This window comes from Strix aluco, chromosome 2 (genome assembly GCF_031877795.1).
Source record: "Strix aluco isolate bStrAlu1 chromosome 2, bStrAlu1.hap1, whole genome shotgun sequence".
Classification (NCBI taxonomy): domain Eukaryota; kingdom Metazoa; phylum Chordata; class Aves; order Strigiformes; family Strigidae; genus Strix; species Strix aluco.
In genome coordinates this window covers 50,500,215-50,521,433 of record NC_133932.1, presented here as the reverse complement: position 1 = coordinate 50,521,433, position 21,219 = coordinate 50,500,215, and the positions used below count along the sequence as shown (strand labels likewise).

General features: G+C 37.4%; 1 protein-coding gene across 6 annotated transcripts in view; it reads left to right on the top strand.

Moving 5' to 3' along the window:
- The window catches only part of CNKSR2 (connector enhancer of kinase suppressor of Ras 2), a 218,505-nt gene that overhangs the window by 107,771 nt on the left and 89,515 nt on the right, over nt 1-21,219 (top strand). For 3 of the 6 annotated variants that reach the window (XM_074814669.1, XM_074814668.1, XM_074814673.1), the window contains exons 9-11: nt 6,430-6,576; nt 16,629-16,762; nt 20,551-20,762. In XM_074814669.1, coding sequence (XP_074670770.1) covers nt 6,430-6,576; nt 16,629-16,762; nt 20,551-20,762 — 493 coding nt within the window. The remainder of the gene's footprint in view (nt 1-6,429; nt 6,577-16,628; nt 16,763-20,550; nt 20,763-21,219) is intronic. The other 3 variants (XM_074814671.1, XM_074814672.1, XM_074814670.1) reach the window with 1 other exon arrangement.

Sequence of the window (21,219 nt, the reverse complement as noted above, 5' to 3'; positions counted from 1 at the left end):
AATTATGGTGGAACTGAGCTGTGCAAGTACCTAAAAGGAACAAGGTAATGAAATCAGTCAGAAGTTATGCTCTGGGTCAGATATGTTTTCTGACAGGGAAATGTGATTAGAGCAGCTTAATGAGAGCAGTAACTTCTGTATTCAACTCTCAATTCTTGGGAAAGTCTCTTAATTGAGAGCTTTAGTTTATGTAGCCAAAAATGAATATAAAAATTACTTATTTCATAGTTTGGTGGTAGTAAGCAGAAGTTTTAGTGAAGCATCAGGATTTTCTCAAGTAAAATATGTGATTTTCTTCAATGTACTTTCCATAAAGACTTGTTGTGACTTTGGACAACAATACAGGGTGGTGTGATAAATCATAGAATCATAGAATCATTCAGGTTGGAAAAGACCCTTTGGAGTGACAATCTAAGGATGCACAGAACTGACTTTAACATTGGATTAAAATTGCATTTATTTAAATAATATAGCCAGGATACTCTTTAATTAGAATTGTAGCATATGCAATCACAATATTATTAACCTCTCTTCTTTGGGAGAAAACTGTTATGTGAGCGTGGATGTTCATTACCATGCTAGCTAAAGAAGCTGGATAAATCCCTGAAAGGCATCTGCTACTCTCCTGACACTGCTTCTTCTACTGCATACAGATACAGCTTTCATCTCTGTGGCAGTCCATGTTGTAAACATCCTTCTGTGGTTCCTCACCCAGTAATGTTTTCTGGAGGCGGAAGACCTATGGCCTTTCATTATTTTTTAGCCTTTTCAGGCATCTGCAGCTGGGGAAAGGGAAGGAGATGCTTGCCATTAACATATTTGTTTCAGAGGGCTGCCAGCTGACCATCCTCATTTCTGGCCAGGGTTCATGGAAATCAATCTGTTAATTTCACAGCAGGACCCCAGATAGTTTCTTGTCGTATTCTGACTTGCTTAACAACACGCTAGGTTTCATAGAAAGTGATATGAAGTGCAGTGTTGGGTTTTTGTTCTTATGCACTAATTTTTATTTATAAAATACAAGATGGGTGATAGATATGGAAATTCTTAAAAAAATACCCATTTCTTAAGTTAAATACACTTTCCTCCTAGAAATTCTATTTTTTTAGCTGAAAAATGAGTAAAAGCTTGAAATGGTTGATAAGTCAAAGAGCTCTGGCTGCATGCCACTTATAACAGGCAACATTGAAAGAATTTTTATTATCTGCCCATTCCAGTAACTTTTTAAAATTAAACACAAGTGGATTTTGTGTATTTTCTTAGCTAGAAAATAACACATGTCTTTGCAGGTTATATTTAGCAGGAAGATACTACTTTTCCTTCAAAAGTGTAAAGATATTACTACTTTTCCCTTTTACAAATCTGCAAGTCAGGAAAGAATTACTGTAACTGGGGAAGAAAAACCACTTTTCACGGAAGCAGAAAGCTGTCATTAACTTTCATGGGACTCTGGTGACCCTTTGAACAGGAATACGCCTGTAAAAATATGGACTCTGTTCTATTTATCATTTGACTATAATTCTACCCTCTAGATGATGTAGTTTCAGTGTGTATTAGATTCACACACTGCTTTTAAATGATGCAGCTGTTCTATGGTTTCTTTGGGATACATGTGATAGATTTTTCAGACTGTAGGTTGTTTAGTCCTGGATCTTGTAGCATCCTAAAAATACTTGGTTTAAGTCCATCCAATTGTATTTGAGCTGCCTGCATGTTAATATTTTACAGAGCTCCTTTCTGGCTCATAGTACTCAGAAATCTTTTCTGGCTCAGCAGTACTCAGAAATCATGAATGAGCACAGGAGTTTGGGAATACTGTCATGGGTGTGGCCGTGTAAAAAAACCCAAAAACACAACAACAAAAAAAAGCCAACAAAAAACCCCCAAACACAACAGAAAAAAAAAAAAAGATTCAATGAATGGTCATGCTTGCTTTCAGAAAAAGGGAAGGTTAATACCAATTTTCCAAGCTTGTCATAAAGGAGGCAATAGACTCATCTGGGAAAAAAATGTCATTACTTTAAGAGCAACTTTTTAATACTTTAAAATGTTAAAGTTCTTGGCAATTTAGAATAGGAATTCAAAATAAAAGTTCTGTTTCAAACCATCGTAATATTGTCATCCAGATGTGCTTGCTGCAAGCCAAAGAAGCATTGGGGTCTTTTAAAATATGTCTCATCTTGCTCAGGGGTATCTTCTTTTCCCAGGTGGTGGTTAGGGGAGCAGACCTCTAACAGCATACCCTGCTAAAGCTTTCTTCTCTTTGGGATAATGGTTGCTGGGATATTCCAGGCAGAGGAGAAGCCAGTGGGAGGTGAGGGGGAGAGGCATGGCAGATGAAGAGGATGTGTCAGAGCTGGGTGCAGCTGCACAGGGCTCTCACATGCCCATCTTGCCCTGCCAAAGCAAGCTGGGTAGCCCCAAGTGTCTCTGGAGCACTCTGGTGAGGCTTCTCAGCCTGGCCACAACCTCTGGGCATGCAGTGGCGGGATGAGATGAGAAATTTGGAGGTGGCCTGATGCTGCTGTTGCAGGCACCCTGCCTGCAGGCTCACTTCTTCTGGCACAGAGCGTTGCCCTCCCCTTTGGGAGGGTAATGTCCCTTCTTGCATCACCCCCAGCAGCACTGTTCATCTGGCCTTGGTGTATCGGTCCTTAGGTGACATGGACGTTGACTACCCTTTCTATCTCTCCTTTACTTTGGCAGTAGTCTCCTCCAGCAAAGGTGCTGTAATCTTGGCTGAACCAGCTCAGCACAACCCCTCAGGGCACCCCTGCGGTGATCCCTGGCTCTCCTCTACTTCTTCCCCTAGTTCCCCTATCTTTTTGTGCCATGCTCACCTTCCCTTGCTGCTCTTTGAGTCCATAGTCCTCCTCCTCTCTCCTCACCAGAAAAACCCTGTGGTGGGTCCTGCTCCAAGCTCCACCTTTCCACAAGGTACCCTGTGCTCCCTCGGGCACCCAGACCTGCACCCGTGCAGCAGGCACGCTTCCTCCACTCCGGGGCTCCGAGCATTACCCAGGGACAGGCTGTGTTGTGCCTGTGCATGGCACCAGACCTGCAGGCTGCCCTCAGCTGCCCTCGGCCCTCCCTGCGCTCGACCATGGGCTGCACTGGCAGCTGGGAGTGATTAAGGCACTGCACAGCAAAACCCAACACTGGGCTTAGGGTGCCACTAAAGAGACCTCTCCTGACTACCGCTGGTTGATGGCACTTGGTTTAACAATGTAAATTTATTTTAAAGCAAGCAACAGTAACTTGTTTGGCCCTTAAAAACGGGTACCTGGTCAGCATAGTGCGTTGTTTTAAAAATTATTTGCTCAGGTTTTAATGTAAGTAAAGTTATCTGCTAATATAGTCCTCTTACCTATTGAATTTTCAAACCAGTAATGAAACTTTCTTATTACTGTCCATTTTTGCAGTACATGAACAGGATAAAGGATATGGTAGGGACTTTGAAAGCTCTGCCCAAAAACTTGATGATTAGAAGTTGAGAATTGATAACTGTGGTGGTGGTGGTAATGGGAAAGGACAAGATCCTGAGGAGAGATTAGAGAGAATAAGTTCAAATCGTACTTAAAAGAAAGTGTACATTACATATCACTAAAGTGACTTTATAGAAAACTGTTTTCGGTTCCAGATATATTCACTGCCTTTTCCTCTTTCCAACCTGACCTCCTCAAATAAGATTGCTTCTGTTTAGTTTGTGTCAATATGAATTTTGATGGGATCTAAACTATGTGACAACTGAAAAGCATGCCTCCTACATGGACATCAATTTCCTTCAATGTATTGTTGACAGCGTCTTATGTGGCTTGTTCCTCTTAGGCCAATTTAGTCATTTCTGTTCAAAACATGAGAAGCAACCAAGGACTGTCTGAACCAGCCAGAAAACTTCTGTCAGGGAACTAAGTAAAAGAGGATGATCTTAATTTAAATTTGTAGTAAACTCAGAATTTTCCTGTGAAAAAATAAGTTAAATTGTTTATATTCATGAGCTTCTAAATTGTTTATATTCATGAGCTTCTAAATGAAATACATCAGATTTAGTGCTTTGAAGTGATTTTTTTTTTCTAATCCCTCTAATTCTCATGAAGAGACTAGATAATCTCCCATTTATTGCAGTGTAAGGCATAGTTGAAATACACGTTTATCTCTACAAAGTATGAAAGTGCATTTAAAATAATTTTAAAACTGCTAGCATAACCAAAAACCCCAATTTTATTTATATTCCTCTGACTATTTCAGTGAGAAACAGATGGCTTTAAAGCACAGCTTTTGCATGCAGCATCCTACCAACTTAAATGGCAAGAATTTTATATCCTGACTCCGTAACTGGGGCTGCATCATGTTCTTCTCAAGGCTCCCTGTGCTGCTTTATTCAGCAGAAGGATTCCTCTCTGGAAATCTGTCTTCAGTTGTTACATTAGGGAATTAAAAGTGTACAGTAGCTTACGTACAGAGGGACCTTACATGAACTGTAGGCCTTTAATTCCTTCTTTTGGGTAGCAAATGAAACCTTGCATATACCCGCAGTGACATTATGGAACTATGGGGAATATATTGTTTCTAAGCAATGGTGGAAGTCTCTCAGAGTAGGAAAACAGTAATATAAATAGAGAGGTATTTTTTTATAAAATTATAATATTAAGACACAAAACTTGGACTTACAGAGACTTGGTTTAGATACTGTCGAAACTGAATAGAGACTTCACCAGGATGTGGGAATTGAACTGAAGTTTGTTACGTTCATGTTTCATTTTAGTCAAAGTATAATAGCTGTATGCCTAGTACATTGGACTGAAAATAAGAATTCCAGCATGCTTGGAAGTTTTCCTTTGAAGCTGGAAAGTATTCCAAAGTTGCATGTTGTCAGTACCCTGTTTCTTTGTTTATAATAATATTACTGTAGAAATGCATCCCGGATATAATGAACTTTGCTGTGGTGAAAACAGGACATGTAGGTTCACAGTAGCTGAGGAAGAGTGGTGAGGTTTGAACCATTTCTGTGATTCAGGGTTGTTGGTAGGCATTAGTGTTGGCTTAAGTGACATGCTCATACGGGAGTATCAGCTCTTAAAATAAGTGATATTAAGCAAACAAAGTGAGTTTTGGGGTAACAGGGAATAAGGTAAAAAAGGTAGCAATAACCTATGTGTGATTACCTTGCTTAAACACGGGTGTTATATATAGATATTTGTGTCATATTGCAGTATACCAATGATAAGGAACATCTGCGTTCTCTTTGTTCACATTGCCTTCTTGATTTTTGTCAAATGTATTGACATGATATAAAGTAACCCTTTTACGATGATATTACCTTATCACTTCAGAGTTCTAGATGCTTTTTCAGTAAGAATTTCACTTCTCAATTGGATAATTTTCTTCTTAACAATATTCTTGTACAAGTTCTACAGGAAAATGTACTTGATTGTTTAGGGAGAGAGATAGAGAAAAAGGTAGAAAAGCTGTAAAGTTTACAGAAATAGTCACTTGATAAGTTTACAGGCCAAGATTTTTAAGGGATGTATGATTCTGTGTGTTGCGACTCTAGGTGCCAGACTTGAAAATACAGGGATTGAATATCTGAAAGCGTTTCAGGATAGATACCTAAAATCAGGCATTATTTAGACTGAAAACTGTTATCATGAGTTGTACTGTTTTAATATTTTAAGTACTTTTTTTCAAAAATGTGAAGTGAATGATTCAGAAAATCTATCCTGTGTTTATAAAGACACATTGCTTTCCATGTTAGTCAAGTTCTTAATTTTAGAATATTTCAAGATGCTGTAATTCAATTAGGAAAATTTTACTTTGGGCTAATAGTCAAGTCATGGCTAGACTACATTTCTGTCATTAATTTACTGTATTTGTTTCTCAAATCATCACGAAGGAAGTACTATTTAAAAAAAACGCCTTGTGATTCTGATTTTATTTTTATAGCAGTGTGAAGAGTAGAAGATTTCCTGAACTGGTTTGTGGTTGCATAAGCTGCTAGGAGTAGAAGTAGTATGGCTACATGTGGTTAGTGGACTTTAAATAGTAACCATGGAGTACAAAATGCTCAGTTTTGAATTAAACTGTCAATGTGGAAGCCAGGGCTCTTTAACTTTTCGGTCTCTAAAGTCTATGTACCAGAGCTAATTTTGAAAACACTTTGAGATCTAATTGTGCTTTTACAGTGGAGTAACAGTAGTTTATTAATTCTAAAACCTGAAATGATGCATATCCATCTTAATGCATTATAATAATTATTTTAGTTTACGTGATTTTTATGCAGTAATTTATTTTTGACATTTCTAGAGTTAATATCCTTTAATATATATATACCCTCCTATTGTGTTATTTTACTGATCTTATTTAAAAAGGGAACATTACATATTGAATACTGTACCTCAATTTTATTGTAATGATTTTACTGGTTACCAGGTGGGGTGGCAGTTGAAAAATTTGGTGAATGCACTACGAGAGGATCCGAGTGGTGTTATCTTAACTTTGAAAAAGCGACCTCAGAGCATGCTTACCTCAGCACCAGCTTTACTGAAAAATATGAGATGGAAGCCCCTTGCTCTGCAGGTAATGAAGCTTAATCATAAGTCATACACCATCATTTTAACTATAGATTATCTCAATGATGCTTTATTGTGCTTCATCTCAGCAGCATATGGATTTACTCTTGTATACTTTGAAAAATTGTTTCTGAAATGATTTCTCTGCAGTTTGTTCTCATAGGCTCAATTGAAATTAAACCTGTTAGTAGAACTTTTCGAAGTTAAGAAGTAATCAATCATCCCAGTGTTTTGCAATGCAGAAAAGTAGCCCCAGATAACTTTTCTAGCTAAGGGGAAATAAACATACTTCAGAAACTGAGAAATTTTAATTTGACTTCTTGTTAAGCTCTCAGTGCAGTATAACCTCAAAGAAAGGAGGAAAAGATCTTGAGTTCTCGGTTTGATCAATCATGGAGTTACAGGAAAATTTATAAGGTGATTTTATTCAGTAAACTGCTTGACCATCAAAATTTCCTCATGTAAATAAAGTCATATTCATGTCAAAGTTGTCCTTGACATTGAACCCTTGCACATAAGGAGGTGTAGCACAAGATGTCTGGCTGGGCCTTTAATTTTAGTAAGCCTGCAATGTGCTGAAGACCATGGAGTGGTTTCATTAAAGCTTTCGTGTTTCACTCTAGGATAAAATGTCACTGTGATGGATTACTCTAGGAAATAAAAGTTATGTCCAGACTGATGAAAGCATGTAACCAACAGATGGAACTGACGAATAATCCCTGTTTTCGTTCAGTTCAGATAGAATAATGTTTAGAAATTTATTTTCTTTGCATAAAGAATGCATTCTTCGGGACATTTTTATTATCACAATAAAAAGCCTAATTTAAAATTAAGAACATTTGAGAGAGAAAAGACTTGTGCAGAGTTCAGGCATAAGGAAAATGAGATATGGAAATGCCACTGCCAGTAGCTGTGGTCATTGCAATTAAAATATTAAGAGATTCATAAAAAGAACTAATGCCATGAAGAACTTTTCAGATATGTATATATACAAAAAAATATTTTATAATGGTTAAATACATCATTGTCTTTGAAACCGAGTAAGTTTTTAAATGATTGAGATGTCTTGGTCTTTCATATATAAAGAACTGACTAGACATGGGACAAAAAACTTTCAACCAAAAATATCTTATCAGTGTCTGAACATAAAATTGCAAATCTGTATGCATGAGTGCATGAATGTCCATACTCGAAAGCTGCACTTTTATCATAGTTTTAGTAAGAATATAAATACAAATGAAAAATGCACATCATTGCTTTAAATGGGGTCAAATGCTTTCAGTCTAAATCTTCTTTGGGTGAGTTTGGTATTTCTTTGGGTGAACTGGGTCATTCTCCTAAATATTCCTTTTTGCTTCACTCTGTCATTTGCCACTAGAATAATTACAGTGAAGACCCCACAACAGAAGTTTCGGACATGGGCAATTGATACAGACAATAGTAAATAAGCAATTAAGTCAAAACAGGCTACTTCAGAAGGGTGGGAAGAAGTTGGACAGAAACCAATTTCTACCATTTAAACTTAAGTCCAGTAGGAAAGTGAGAATTCCTGTGGTCCTTTTACAGTGCAGTTATGAGCTAAAGTTGTGGGCCTGCTTGAAACTCCACACTCACTTCCAGAACCAAAAATCCAGTCATCTTTTAGTGTGTTTTATTTGACTCTGATTTGCATCACAGCATCCTTAGTTCAATAGAGGTACTAGGGTGTTACTCAACTGTTCTACCTTTAGATACCTGCTGTGTACATATCTACATATCATTCAGGTTTCTCATTTTTACTCCCTTTGGCCAGTGGACATACATAACAGCTACCGGTTCATTCATGTTGGCCTATTTTATTTAGATTGATCTATCTTGGGATGAGGTGAATTGGACCTTACGCATGCCTCTTTCTCTCCATTTGATGATAAAGGGAGTCTGGACAGCTAGCTCAGGTGTAGATTATCTACATTATTAAAAATAAGATGGACCCTAGATACAGGTTTTCTATAATCCTACAGGTTTGGGAGGACATAATAGGAGTATTGGTTTTGGTGTGGGTTTTTTTGCTGATAGCATAGAAAGTATGAATATTTTTAAGGCTAAGATAAGTACAGATAGGGATACTGTTATACACTAGAGATACAATTCGGGTATCATGATGATATTGTTCTGATTTTAACAAACATGACACCAGGAAAAGGCCAGAACCTCATTCAACACTTATATGTGCAGTGTGCGTATGTGTGTCTGTTGTAATTTTAGTGTGAGAAACAACAGTTTTCTTAAGTAACCTGAGTGTCGAAAAAGCTCCAGGGTGAAGTGATGACAAACTTCAGAAGCTGCATAATGTGGAGATTTCCGTTGTTAATTTATGCAGATCAGAGGTGAACAGATGTTAAAGTCAATAGATGTTAAAGTTTAAATGTAGCCTAAGTGTGAAATCAGTACTGTATGTTTGATTAATAACAAGCAGAAGAAGCAGTCAGAGTGCAGTGTAATTTCATAGCTATTAAAATATGAAGAAATTGTGTTTATTTAACAGAATTTACTTCAAAAATTTCTGAAAAAAATATCGTCAGAAAAACTAAATTTTGTAATTGCAATTTGCCCTATGGCTGTTCTGAAATTTCTTATGTTCCTGATTCATGTAAGGGGTGCTGTTCTTTAGTAGCAGCTTGGAAGATAGTGTGAGAGGAGTTGGGGAAAGTTATAGCAAATACCAAAAAAAGGAAAACCAGTACTTCCATCACCTTTGGAAGTAGAGGAAATTATGGTAACTTGTTTTCCTATATCAGGATGTCATGAAATAATTGCGAATGTTATATCTGTGCTGTTATTCCAGAGCTAAGTTAATGGAACCATATGTATTATTCAACAGACAAGCTATAAGGAAATTATGACTCAGTAATAATTCTGTTAAAGTACAAAATATGAGCAAAATACTCAAAAGACTTTAGAATAAGCTGTGGGGATGAAATTCTGATAAAATGGGAATTAGTATCTGCAAACTGGCTGCTGTGGGTTTTTTGGTTCTACAAATGGAGTGAACAGAGGAAAAATGTGTTGTCACATCCTAATCAAATTGCAGTGAGTCAGGTGGGAAGGTGGAAGTTTGCCCTAATGTGAGGAGGCTGACAGAAGAGCAGAGACTGAGTTTTTGTATGCACACCACTAATGAATATGTTTAACAGCTGTTGCAGCAAATGTAGAAGGTAAATGTTTCAGTGAATTAAATTAAGAGACTCATTTAGACTGAGATTTACATTGGAATGTTTTAATTGAGAGCCTTCAAAACTTAATTTTAGCTGAAAGGGAATAATGCTGAGGTATTATTGGTAAATTGCATTCTGCTTGTTTAGTCAATAATTGTATGTAAGAACATGATGTTTGCCGTTTCCAGCTACATGAAAACCTAGATTTAATGGAGAGATACTAAGTATGACTGTAAACTGGGAAAGTGCTAGATGAATCTTACAGTTCAGGCAGTATGCAGGTACTACCAGTGTATCAAGCAGTTTGGTGTGTGAGTGACAGGGCACCCTGGTAATGAAATTATGCATTCTGAAAATGAAATTTTTAAGAACTTACTGTCCACTGTTAGTGATCTAGATTAGCCATATGCCAGCCAAACGTTCATGGTGTCTGAGTGTGGAAAACGCTTTTAGATCATTCAGATATTATCGGGTTACTAATTGGCAGAAATACTTCTTAGAATGTTCAGTCTTGCCATGAATTAGGAGATAAATGCACTGTACATAATTATTGCTTAATTCTTTGGGTTTTTTTATTTTCCTTTTAGCAGAAATACAGTATATTCATTCTTTTCACAGATATTCTTAGAATAAATATGAAATGTTAGGGGAAAGAAAGAAAGAAGAATTATGCATCCTGTGTAGCAGTCCTGAAACTGATATTGAATGGCTTGATGTACAGTAAAATAATACAATTAGCCTATGGCTATACTATGCAGCATTACATAATGAGTTTGTATTTACAAGTGCATTAATTCCAGTCAATCAGTACAGAAAGAAAAACATCCTTTTTTTCCCCTTGTGTCCTGGTTAAAGGAAGTGCTGGGTTGTTTTGTTTTTTTTTTTTTTGTTTTCAGTCACTTGATGATTGTCTGTTTTAATATCCACCAGTATCCAACTTCTTGCAGATAATCAAAGTTCTCCCTTGACGCATTCTGGAATCATGTCTGAATTTGTGAAGTCAAGGGATTTTTCAGCCTGTGTTTTTCGTTATTGCTTTTATAACATTTGAATTAGGCAGCTGTGGCCTTGGGGAATTTTGTGGTTGCCTTTGCAATTGAAGGTATTCATTAATATGGTATTGTACCATAAATATTAAGATGTTATGCCTGCAAGACAAATCTTACTAAATTTGCCTTTCAGTTACTTTTTCTGATACTCTGATCCATTGTGTAAAAGCCTGGAATGATATTTCAGATTGCAATGTTTGTATTTCTGACTGAATGTGGTGAACAAACCAGTTAGGTTTAACCTTTAATTTTTCTTACTTGACATAGAGATGACTTATCTTTGAGCTCTCCAAATTTTTGTCTGGTTCAAAACCAAACTTAAATAAATATCCTCTACTCTAGATTGTCTGTTTTATTTCTCCTTTCCACTTTGTGTTATTTTGGGGAGGTTTCAAAGGAAGGCTTCCTGAAGTGCTGTCTGAACAAGGATGGAAGGTTTGATAGAGAAGATTCTCAGAGCATATGAGATCTTATGTAAGTCAATATCATCATGCTAGCAATAAGCTAGCTGCAAAGTCCTCCTTTGCCTTCTGGAAAATGTTTTGTTAATTAGTCAGCAGAAACTGGACTTTAACTACAGTGTGGAAGACTCTTCATCCAGTTTCTCTAGAATACAGAAAAGGAGTAGTAGAGCAACATGTTGCCGTGCTTCAGCTACACCCTGCCGATATCAGTGAAAAGGCTCTTACATGTCAGTGAGGTTGGGGGCAGGTCCAGCTGCCAGCCACATCTTCAGTGTTGACTTGGAAAAAAGCCTTCTGACCCCTCTTAAATACTCTGTCACACTCTTCACCAAGCTTATTTAAATGTCACCTTTTGTAAATATAAAATAGTTCACTGTACTGTTTTGTATGTGATTAAATTGTACTGTTATAAAATCACCAACAGCTCAATATCTGTAGTTTCTTAAACAGACTATTTTGGATTAGATACACATCATATCTCCACTGTGATATATTCAGCTTTTCAGCCTCCTAAGAAGCAACAGCAACAATAACAAGACTCCTTGGTTTTTATTATTTTTATTTAGTATTTTTCCTTACTTGATTATATTGCCTCATTCATCTAAAGACAACGCTATATTCTGTTTTCATCATTTATTATTAGAATTAATGACCATATACTTTTCAATCATTAAATTTGAATAAAATACTAACTTGTTTGTTCTTCAGTTGCTTAGTTGTCTTTTAAAAACATGGGAACTGGGCATTCTTTGCAGCACTGTTAAAATGGATTATGACTGGGTTTTCCTACAGAGTATGAATTAGCTATAGTATTTCATTACTTCATGTCATGGTTGGTCTTATGAAAATATTATTTTATTGGAAACATTCTGTTCAATAAATTGTGATAACTTTGATCCAATATGAAAAATATATAAGCAGTAAAATCTGTTTACTGATGCAAATACTGTATAAAGATACTACCACTTAAAATTTTGTATTGGTTTTGCTTATATTTTTAAAAATTGTCTATCTTTTTCTGGAGCAATATTTCTCAAACTATATATTGCAGCTTCCAAGGGAGTTAATAAAAGGTTCAAAGAGTTTTAAAAAAACATTAAAAAGAATTTTAGATAGTATATGTTAAATATTAATTGCATTCAGTGTTTAGAGAGAAAAAGCAAAAATAATATGCTGGCTCACTGGGGGCACTCTCTCAGTTCCTTCAGGATTGGGTATGGGAAAAGCAGCAATAGGTCCTGGTAGCAAGAGGAAGGTAGGGACAGCAGGGCAGAGCTAACCAGGGACAAAGCAGCTTCTGGAGGAGAGGGGCGTTAAGTGTCTGTGTGCTATCAGTCAGTACTACAGGGACTTCTTATTTCCCTGTGTTAGAGAAACAGTTGCTGTAAGTAAAGACAGTTGTTTATCTGTTCCCTGGCCAACTGACAATTTGGGAAAGGGTCCATAAAGACTAATGATCCTGAAGAAGGATGGTGCATCCAAAATGTTTGAGAAATAGTACTCCAAAATGTATTGAAACATGGATTTTGTCTGTCATTGTGGGTTAAGATTGATGCAAGGTCTTTTGTGGGACATTTTTGAGTCTATTCCAGCTTTAATATGTAACTTCTAAACTTTCTCTGTCAGTCTATTCCCATGGGTCAAGTATTTAACTGTTTGGACCTGAAAACTTTCTAGTTTTATTGCTGTTTCATCAATCCCACTTCCCTGGCCAGCCTATGATGAGGGACTGCAGCAGGAAAAAGCTGTAGTCCTTGGAAGAGAATTAAATCAATGATAACACAGATCTCCAAGGTGTCCAATTCGGCAATACTTGAATAGAGTTCCATGTGTTTTTCTGTTCAGTGTGCCTGCATATGGTCTGCTGAATGGCTGCCATTGAACTGGAGAGGTACATGAGCTGATTTACTTGCAGGTGTACAGATTAACTTGAACTGCACGATTGAGTTGTCTCTAAATTGCAATGCAAAATGCCATGTAGATGCACCATACCTGCAGGCCATGTTCTGAAGGCTTTCTTTTCAACCAGGAGGGCCTGAAGACTTTTAATTCTTTATAAAATGAAACCTGAAATCCTACAGCACAAGGTGCTCTCGTGTTGATCTACTACCAGGAGAGACCATTTGAATGCTTTTACCATGTAGTAGTTCTTATGGAGCTACTGATTTACTGATGAAGTGGTGATAATTTTTTTTTTTTTAAAAAAAAACAACAGTGACGTATTTTTAAATTTTGATTTCTCCTTTTTTTTTTTTTTTTTTTTTTTTCCCCTCTATTTACACAGTTTTTCTGGTTTTGTGGAAATAAGCTGGAGAGTTGACTTTGGCACTAGGACCCACATATGGAAAAGATATGAGACATCCTAGTATGTTTTGAGACAATTCTACAGGATGATGCTTCCACTTGTATTAGATTGTATTACAGTTTCTGTCTCCTTGGGAGCTCCGGGTGCCCTGGGAAAGTGTACCCGTATTGCCATCCTGTGAAATACCACAGTCGTTCAGACTCTCACCAGTTACACTATAATTTCACCTCTGAAAGTGTCTGACATGGGAACAGTTTGAGGGAAACCTTTTACCTTCAGGTAGCTGGATAATTTGTGTTTTTCTGTGTGGATTGAATACCATTTCTTCTGATTGCGCTCACTGTTTTAACCACCTGCCGAGCCAAAAGATGAACCAAAATATGCATTTTTCAAAGATGTACAATCCCCAGCTGATTCCCAGCATCTTCCAGCAAACTGTTCTGGAGGATAAACCGATCTGTATGTCTGGGCTGTGCACTAGCAAGGACTGGTGAAGTGTGAAGTTACCCAATAGAATCCTCAGACTTCAGCAAAATCATTTGTTCAGAAATTAAGCTCATATCATTAGTATTTAAATAGTTAAGCCCAGGTATTCCAGGCTGTAACACAAGGGAAATTCTTTACCTGTGTCCTGTAACCCTCCAGCAGCTGGTCAGGACCACCAGGCTCATCAACCCGTTATAAGTCCAGATCACTGTTACGCTTGAGCATGATTTTCCTTGTGTGACATAAAGCATAAACTGCCTATTGGTTGTCAGTCTAGTCCCTAGGGGGCCCCCTTTCTTCTTACCTGCCTATTCATGCAGGTAAAGTAAAGGGTTGTCTTCTTCCTCAAAGTGGAGAAGAGCAAATACATCTCCCCAGCTTGTCTTCCTCTCAGTGCTCCTGCCAGTATGAGCCATGAAGAACTACAGCCTGGGCTTAACAAGTGTAAACAGGGTCTAGGTCACAAAATTCTTTTGGCTACTCAGCAAGTCACAAAATGTACTTGTCATAGAAGTGCGAGGTATCAGAAAGGAGACAACCAGTGTTGTATTAGTAAGTGGTTCAAGAACATCTATGGCTACAGTGTCACAGATGAAAATTAAAAGGATAAGATTTTTGTTTCTCTGAAAGGGGGGGGGGGGTGGGGTGTTAGGTTTTTGGTTTTTTACCCAGTTTTGCCACCAACTTTATTCTTATTTTTGCAGACTTCTGTTGTCTTGTTTTTAGTGGTTGTAAAGTCTTTTACCTGTCTGGTTTTGTGTGTGTGTCTTTCTCCCTCTCTTTCTGTAAATCCTGGCAGTCTTTCATTGGCCTGGCTATAGGATACTCATGTTAACACTAATGAGCAAGGAAAGAATTTAGCAGTATCACTGTTTACAGGAGATGGTTTTCTAACATTCAAAAAAAGAAAACTTGGGTTAGTTTATAGCTGTTGCTCTAAAGGTTATTAAAACTTTTAAAGTTTTAATAAAATTTCAAGCATACATTTTATTATGTTTGAGATAAATAACATCTAACACAGCTCTATTCCTAAAACAAGGCAGCAAATGTCTAAAGGATGAGGTTTCCTAGGTGGCATGCATTATTCTTACATACAGATTGAAAAAAAGGAACACAATGATGGGGGCTTTGCTTGATAAGCATAAATTCAAATGGCTCATCACTAGCTTGTGAAAGGCCAACATTTTGAAAAAGTTCCTGCTGTTGAACTCCTAGGGTTTTCTGCAGTATAGGCATAATGCTACAGTGTCAAGGTTAATATCTAGAAAATGAGAACTGATTATTCTGCACAGGAATGCCCTGTTAGTCTGTCATAAACTATTCTTAATAGTGCTGGGAGAAGGATTTTTCTACTCACCCATTCAGTCAGTATTTAGGGCTTCTCTGCCATCAATACAATGTGAAATGTTTGTGTCCTCCAGCAGTTATTTAGGTCAGAAATTATAGGTATGGTGAACTCTCTTTAATCCCAACACTTCTTTCTTCAAGGAGTTCACTTCCAGAAAGATAGAGAAGAACTCTTTCAAAGTAAAACTCAGCATTTGTTTAATATTAGATTAATTTTAGGGTATATGAAGATACTGCTGTACTTGTTGTTTTGCCATTTTTCTTTTTCTGCTTAAGTTTAGCTATCATACAAGCCAAGTAACATAAGGCTTTTATTAGGCAGACATGTTATTAAGTAGACTAAAGCAATCTCATTTCATTTTTCTGCATCTGTATAGAGACTGTTAGAAAATCTTGCTGTAATTTCCAGCCCTACAGTGATTTAATAAAGTCTTCAAATGGTTGGTCATTATTTAGCTAGCCAAGATAGTTAAGTTGAGGAAGAAAAAGGGGTGCCTAATTCACGAGAGAGAGAGAGAGATGTGATTAAGAGGGAGGATTAGGAGGACGTCCTATTTGGACTGGAATGATAGCTAGAATGCATGATTATTCTGCGAGGAGTATACAATTTATTTACCTGTGAGTAAATGTTACTTTGTGAGGAGTGTGCCCAGGGGAATGAAGAATAATAATAATCTCCAGTTTATTCTGTCTCATAGCGTGTGTATTCTGAGGATGCAGTACCTGATTTTACAGCATCTGCAGACATAAACTGAAGCTTTTACAGTTAATTCTTAAGCTGTAGAGCAGATGGGAGGAGATGACATTCAATTTAATGCCTACTTATGCACCTTTTATTGTAAACACTAGACTTTTTCTTTACAATGTTAGTTTAATTAAGGAATTCACTGGATTCTGTATGTTACTGACTCATTAAGATTTCACCAGTGGCTCTACTGATTACTATTTTTATGGCCATTGGCAATAATCTTGCTGTGCAAAAGGGAAAAAGATGTAATCAGAGGAATCGATTTTATAAGCACAATACATGTCCATTTGTAGATCTGTATCCTTAACATGAGTGTTTTTTCAGTCAATTTAAAAGCACACAAAATATTAAAACTGGTAATTATTTCTTTAACTTTCTGATCTATAGAATGTTTATAGCTTTTTTGAATAAAAATGTGTAATATATAAGGATAATCTTGATTGCTTCTCTCTCTCTTTTGAACCAGCCTCTTATTCCTAGAAGTCCTACAAGCAGTGTTGCTACACCATCCAGCACTATCAGCACACCTACAAAGAGAGACAGCTCTGCTCTTCAGGATCTCTACATACCCCCTCCTCCAACAGAACCCTATGTTCCAAGGTAAAAAAGATCATTTCAGGTAGAATTCAATGTAAAAAATATTTATAAAGTAACTGACCATTCTGTTCCTACTCATTTATCAGCCTGCCCTGCAGGATTAGGCTGATAATACTTCATTTTGTAGGTGAACTGCTTATTAAGAGTAGATACGCTGAATCGGACCCACAATGATCTGAATCAGTGTCTTGTCTACAAAACAGATAGTAGCCTTTAGAAAAAAAGGCCCAATACCCTGTTTTCTCAAATATGGGGTAATCTATTGTCTGTAACAGTCTCATCCTATTTCAGAAGAGTGAAAATTATCTGAAACCCTGAATTTGTAACTAGGAAAAGAGTTTGTATCTGTCCCCTTGCCTAATAACCATGATGCAATAAGGTAGGCTGAGCTAAAAGCAAGAAACTTTCAACTTCAACAAGATCACTGTTTTGTTCTGCCACAGTGGGTTTTTTTTCAGATATATTTGATTTGATAGCGTTAGAGCAAATTTCAGGATTGCGTTTTAGTGTGGCCCCTCTGCTAGATTCTGCAGTGACCATGCTGTTTCCTGTAAATAAATCTCTGTACTTGCTGAGCCAGAAAAGCAGCATATCCTCCTTGCAGATTCATCACCCTAACCTCACTCGACTTCAAATGATCCAGTATAATTCCATAATGTACACAGAGGTTCCTTTCCTAAAATTCTTAAGAGAATTGTGGCCTATAAAGAATACAGAAGTAGCTAGCTAGAGGTCTACAAATGTATTTAAGAGGGATCTGTATTTTTAAAGCTTCCATATACTTACACGCAGGCTATCATATGTCCAGTCAATGTATTGTTTAATTACTTCTTACTTTTAGTTAACTTTCTTGGAAAGGTTGTAAGGGCAGATTGTCCTTTCTTGTACCTGAGTTTCTTGTAGCTGAGTTTTTCTTAGACTTTCTTATCAGTAACTTTTCTAGCCAATTAATATGATGTATGACCTGATCCTGACAAGACTTTCCTGGGGGCTATCCAAGAGTAAGGTATATGGCAAATCAAATTACCTAGTGGGGAGGAGAAGGTGGTTCTATGATAAATTCTTACTCTTCAGAGATATAAAAAACCTTCCAGGACAAAAGAGTGACTTTTCACTTAATGATTTAGAAGATGTCACAAGCCTTTGGTGAAGCCGTAAGCTGAGTCCCATGTTCCTTCCTCATCTGTCACCTGGCTTGGGTTTTATTTCTTGAAAAAAAAACCCTGCCATTTTATTTCAAATGTGGTGCATATAACACAGTTGAACTTGGTAACACAATTGCTCTGGTATCTGTCTAGTGACAGAGACAAACAGGATACATAGTCCAGTTCACTAATTATTTCTCTTCTAATTAAATAAAAACATAGTCATGACACTTGAATTGTTCATAGGGTTGAATGTGTTATCTCTCCGATAACAGTATTTTGTTATGTCTATGTAAATATTATAAAGACATAGTTTTTAGAAAATCCACAGAAAAAAAAATCAAGTATTTAATTCTAACCTATTAACATAAAAAAGCTGCAAAAAGAAATTCCAATCAAAACATAGTCTTAGGTTTGTCTTTGAATGCAGTAGATATATGGTAAAGACCTGTCACTCCAGAAGCTAAAACTGTACTATCTTAAAAGAAGTAGTGCCTTTGTGCTGCTACTGATCACATTTACCACCACAAAAATACTTTCATTTGATAAGAAATGCATCGTCTTTTTTGAGGTATTTTTAGTGAACATTTGCTGCTTAGCAGTTTTTGAATTCTGCTCCAGAAATCAAGATCTTCAAAATACATTTTGATTATTTATTGATAACATTTCTTAAATCATGATGATAATGCAGTAGTTTGGACCAATTCTGATTAAATCTTACAAGACATATTAGTACAAGCTGTAATCTTACAGAGAGATTAAGCTTTGTACATTTGAATTCTTTTTATCAGCTTAATCCTAATGGACTGTACTTCATTTCACAAACCTGTCACATAGTGTACAGTGTTTCTGAATAATTTGTTTTGGCATTTCATCAGGTTTTTTTCTCCATGATTAACTATATTTAAGCATGTTTTTATTTCGGGTATTATCAAACTGTTCAGCATCTATTTCTCAGTTTGTTGTTGTCAAGCCAAGGAAAAAAGCCCAAACAAACCAACCGTCCTTTTGTGACTGGAATAGAGTGCAAGATAAAACCCTGAGGCCATGCCACCTTGGTGATGAAACCCACAGACAGTACAGCTGCCAACATAACTACACAGAGATGACATGAGAGGGGGACTGACACTTTCCATGTACTGGTTACTTAGAAGTGCTGGTCATAAGTTAGTGCCTGCTCAAATTTGTGGAATACCTTTGGGGGTGAAAACTGAAGCCTTCATCTCAAGAGGGTGTTTGCCTGGTGGCTCTGCACTTCTCTCCATGCTCACAGTAAAGATTCCTCCAGCTCAGGCTGCCCTCCTTATCGTGGAGGCTTCCTTGTGCCAGCCCTTGGTGGTAGCTGGAGCACTTATTAGCATCTGGCTGTTTTATGTCAGTCTCCATCGTGTTACCTGCCAGGGTCCCCCAGCACTGTCACCACAGAAAGTCTTTCCATCACTGGACGTGAGCTGACAGGCCCAGTGGGGCTGCACCAGCCCCTGTTGCTAAGCCACCACCATCCCTGCTCTGGGAAAGCAGCCTGGCAAAGGGAGTGTAGTGGTCAGTGGGGGTTTGTGATGCTGCCTTGTTGCAGGCAAGGCAGGATGGCCCTTACTCATCCCCTGTGGCTGCCTGGATCCCACGAGGAGGCTCTGCTTTGTCCTCAGATGGAGTCTCGGGGTGCCAAGAGAAGTATGGGTCAGCATTCTGGCCAGCTTTGAACTCACATGGCAGTCCAGAGGGGCAGAAGCACTCCCAACAAGTTTATGAGGGCCCACCTTCTCCCTTGGCTGCCTCGCACACATTCTGCTGCCCAGAAATTACTGTCTGAATAGGTCTTTTGCAGCCATTTCCAGGCACAGTCCTACCAGCAGGCTTACTGAGCCCTGTTTCATCTAGTGCAAAGAGAGGGCTCCTACCCCAGGCATAGCTTGCTCTCTTGCTTGATGCCTTTGAGCAGTTTGCATTTTCAGAGAGTGGGGCAGGGTTGCAGGGAAGAAAGAAGCAATCATCTTGGTGATCTGTACACAAACTGCAAAGTGCATACCTTCTTGCAATGCATTTCTGTCCTGAGATAGCAGCTCATGATCAAGTGCTACACACCGTATTTGGTGCTGCATGGATGTACCTATACAACTTCTAGGCCTGAACTGATTGTGCAAGACTATGTCAAATGTCTGTACATCATCGATCTCTAGTTCTTCTTGCTCTGGGGTTAGTTTGTAATGAAGCAGATTGAATTTTTCAATGCTTGCCATATAGCTGTGTCTTAAAACTATCTGATGTATTTAAAAATACAAGTATAAAAAAGTAAGATCAACATTATTTCTCTGCCGTAAATCACAAAATGCTGGGCAGATTCCAAAAAACAAGAAAGAAGAGTAGCTGCACATCAGCTCTATTTCTGTGATTCTTTTCAAGAGAAACCAATAAGATGGATGCGGTCTGTAAAAGAATTGAATAAGCAGAAATGTGTGAGAGATCTGGCACATACATGCATACATATGCATATAAGATGTGTGATCCTGATGTTGATTGATGGTATATGTTTCTTGCATGTGTCAAATATTGACATATTCCTATATTTATTGAAATATTCACAGTAAAAAAAAATAAATCAATGTCTTATCCCAATATATTAAAAATCTCTCTTGTTTACTAAAGGGATGAAAAGGGAAATCTCCCATGCGATGATGTTGGCAGACATATAGTGGGCAAGCCAGTTCATACAGGATCCGAATCTCCAAACTCATTTCTTGACCAGGAATATCGGAAACGTTTTAATGTGGTTGAAGAAGATGCAGTTTTATACTGCTATGAGTATGAGAAGGGAAGAACAAGTGGTCCTGGAAGAAGAGAGAGCACACCAACATATGGTATGGCATTGATCTAATAAGGATAATCACCATTTGTTTATTTTAGGATTTTTGTGCATCTGCTTTTGTTTTTAAGCATGAAAATATTTTTGGTGGCCATTGATTTTGCTAAGAATTCCGTACTACTTTAGACCGATTTCAACCTAAGAGCTTATTCTGTGCAAAAAGAAATGAATTACTATGATAGGGAGGGCAAGTCTGGTTTTATATTGATGATTTTTCTGAATATAAGGTTCATAATTTTGTTATCAGCTTATTTTTCCAGATTATGCTTCAGTATCATTTTGTTAAAAAAAAAAAATGGTAGAAGCCCATATATTTTTGCTAAAAATACAGGATGGAATTTTTCTCCCAGTATAAGGGCAAGCCTTGCGTAGATTTAGGAATTCAGCATTAGAAAAATTTACCCAGGTATAATAGTTTTAAACCATGCCCATAGTGTACAACATAACTGCTA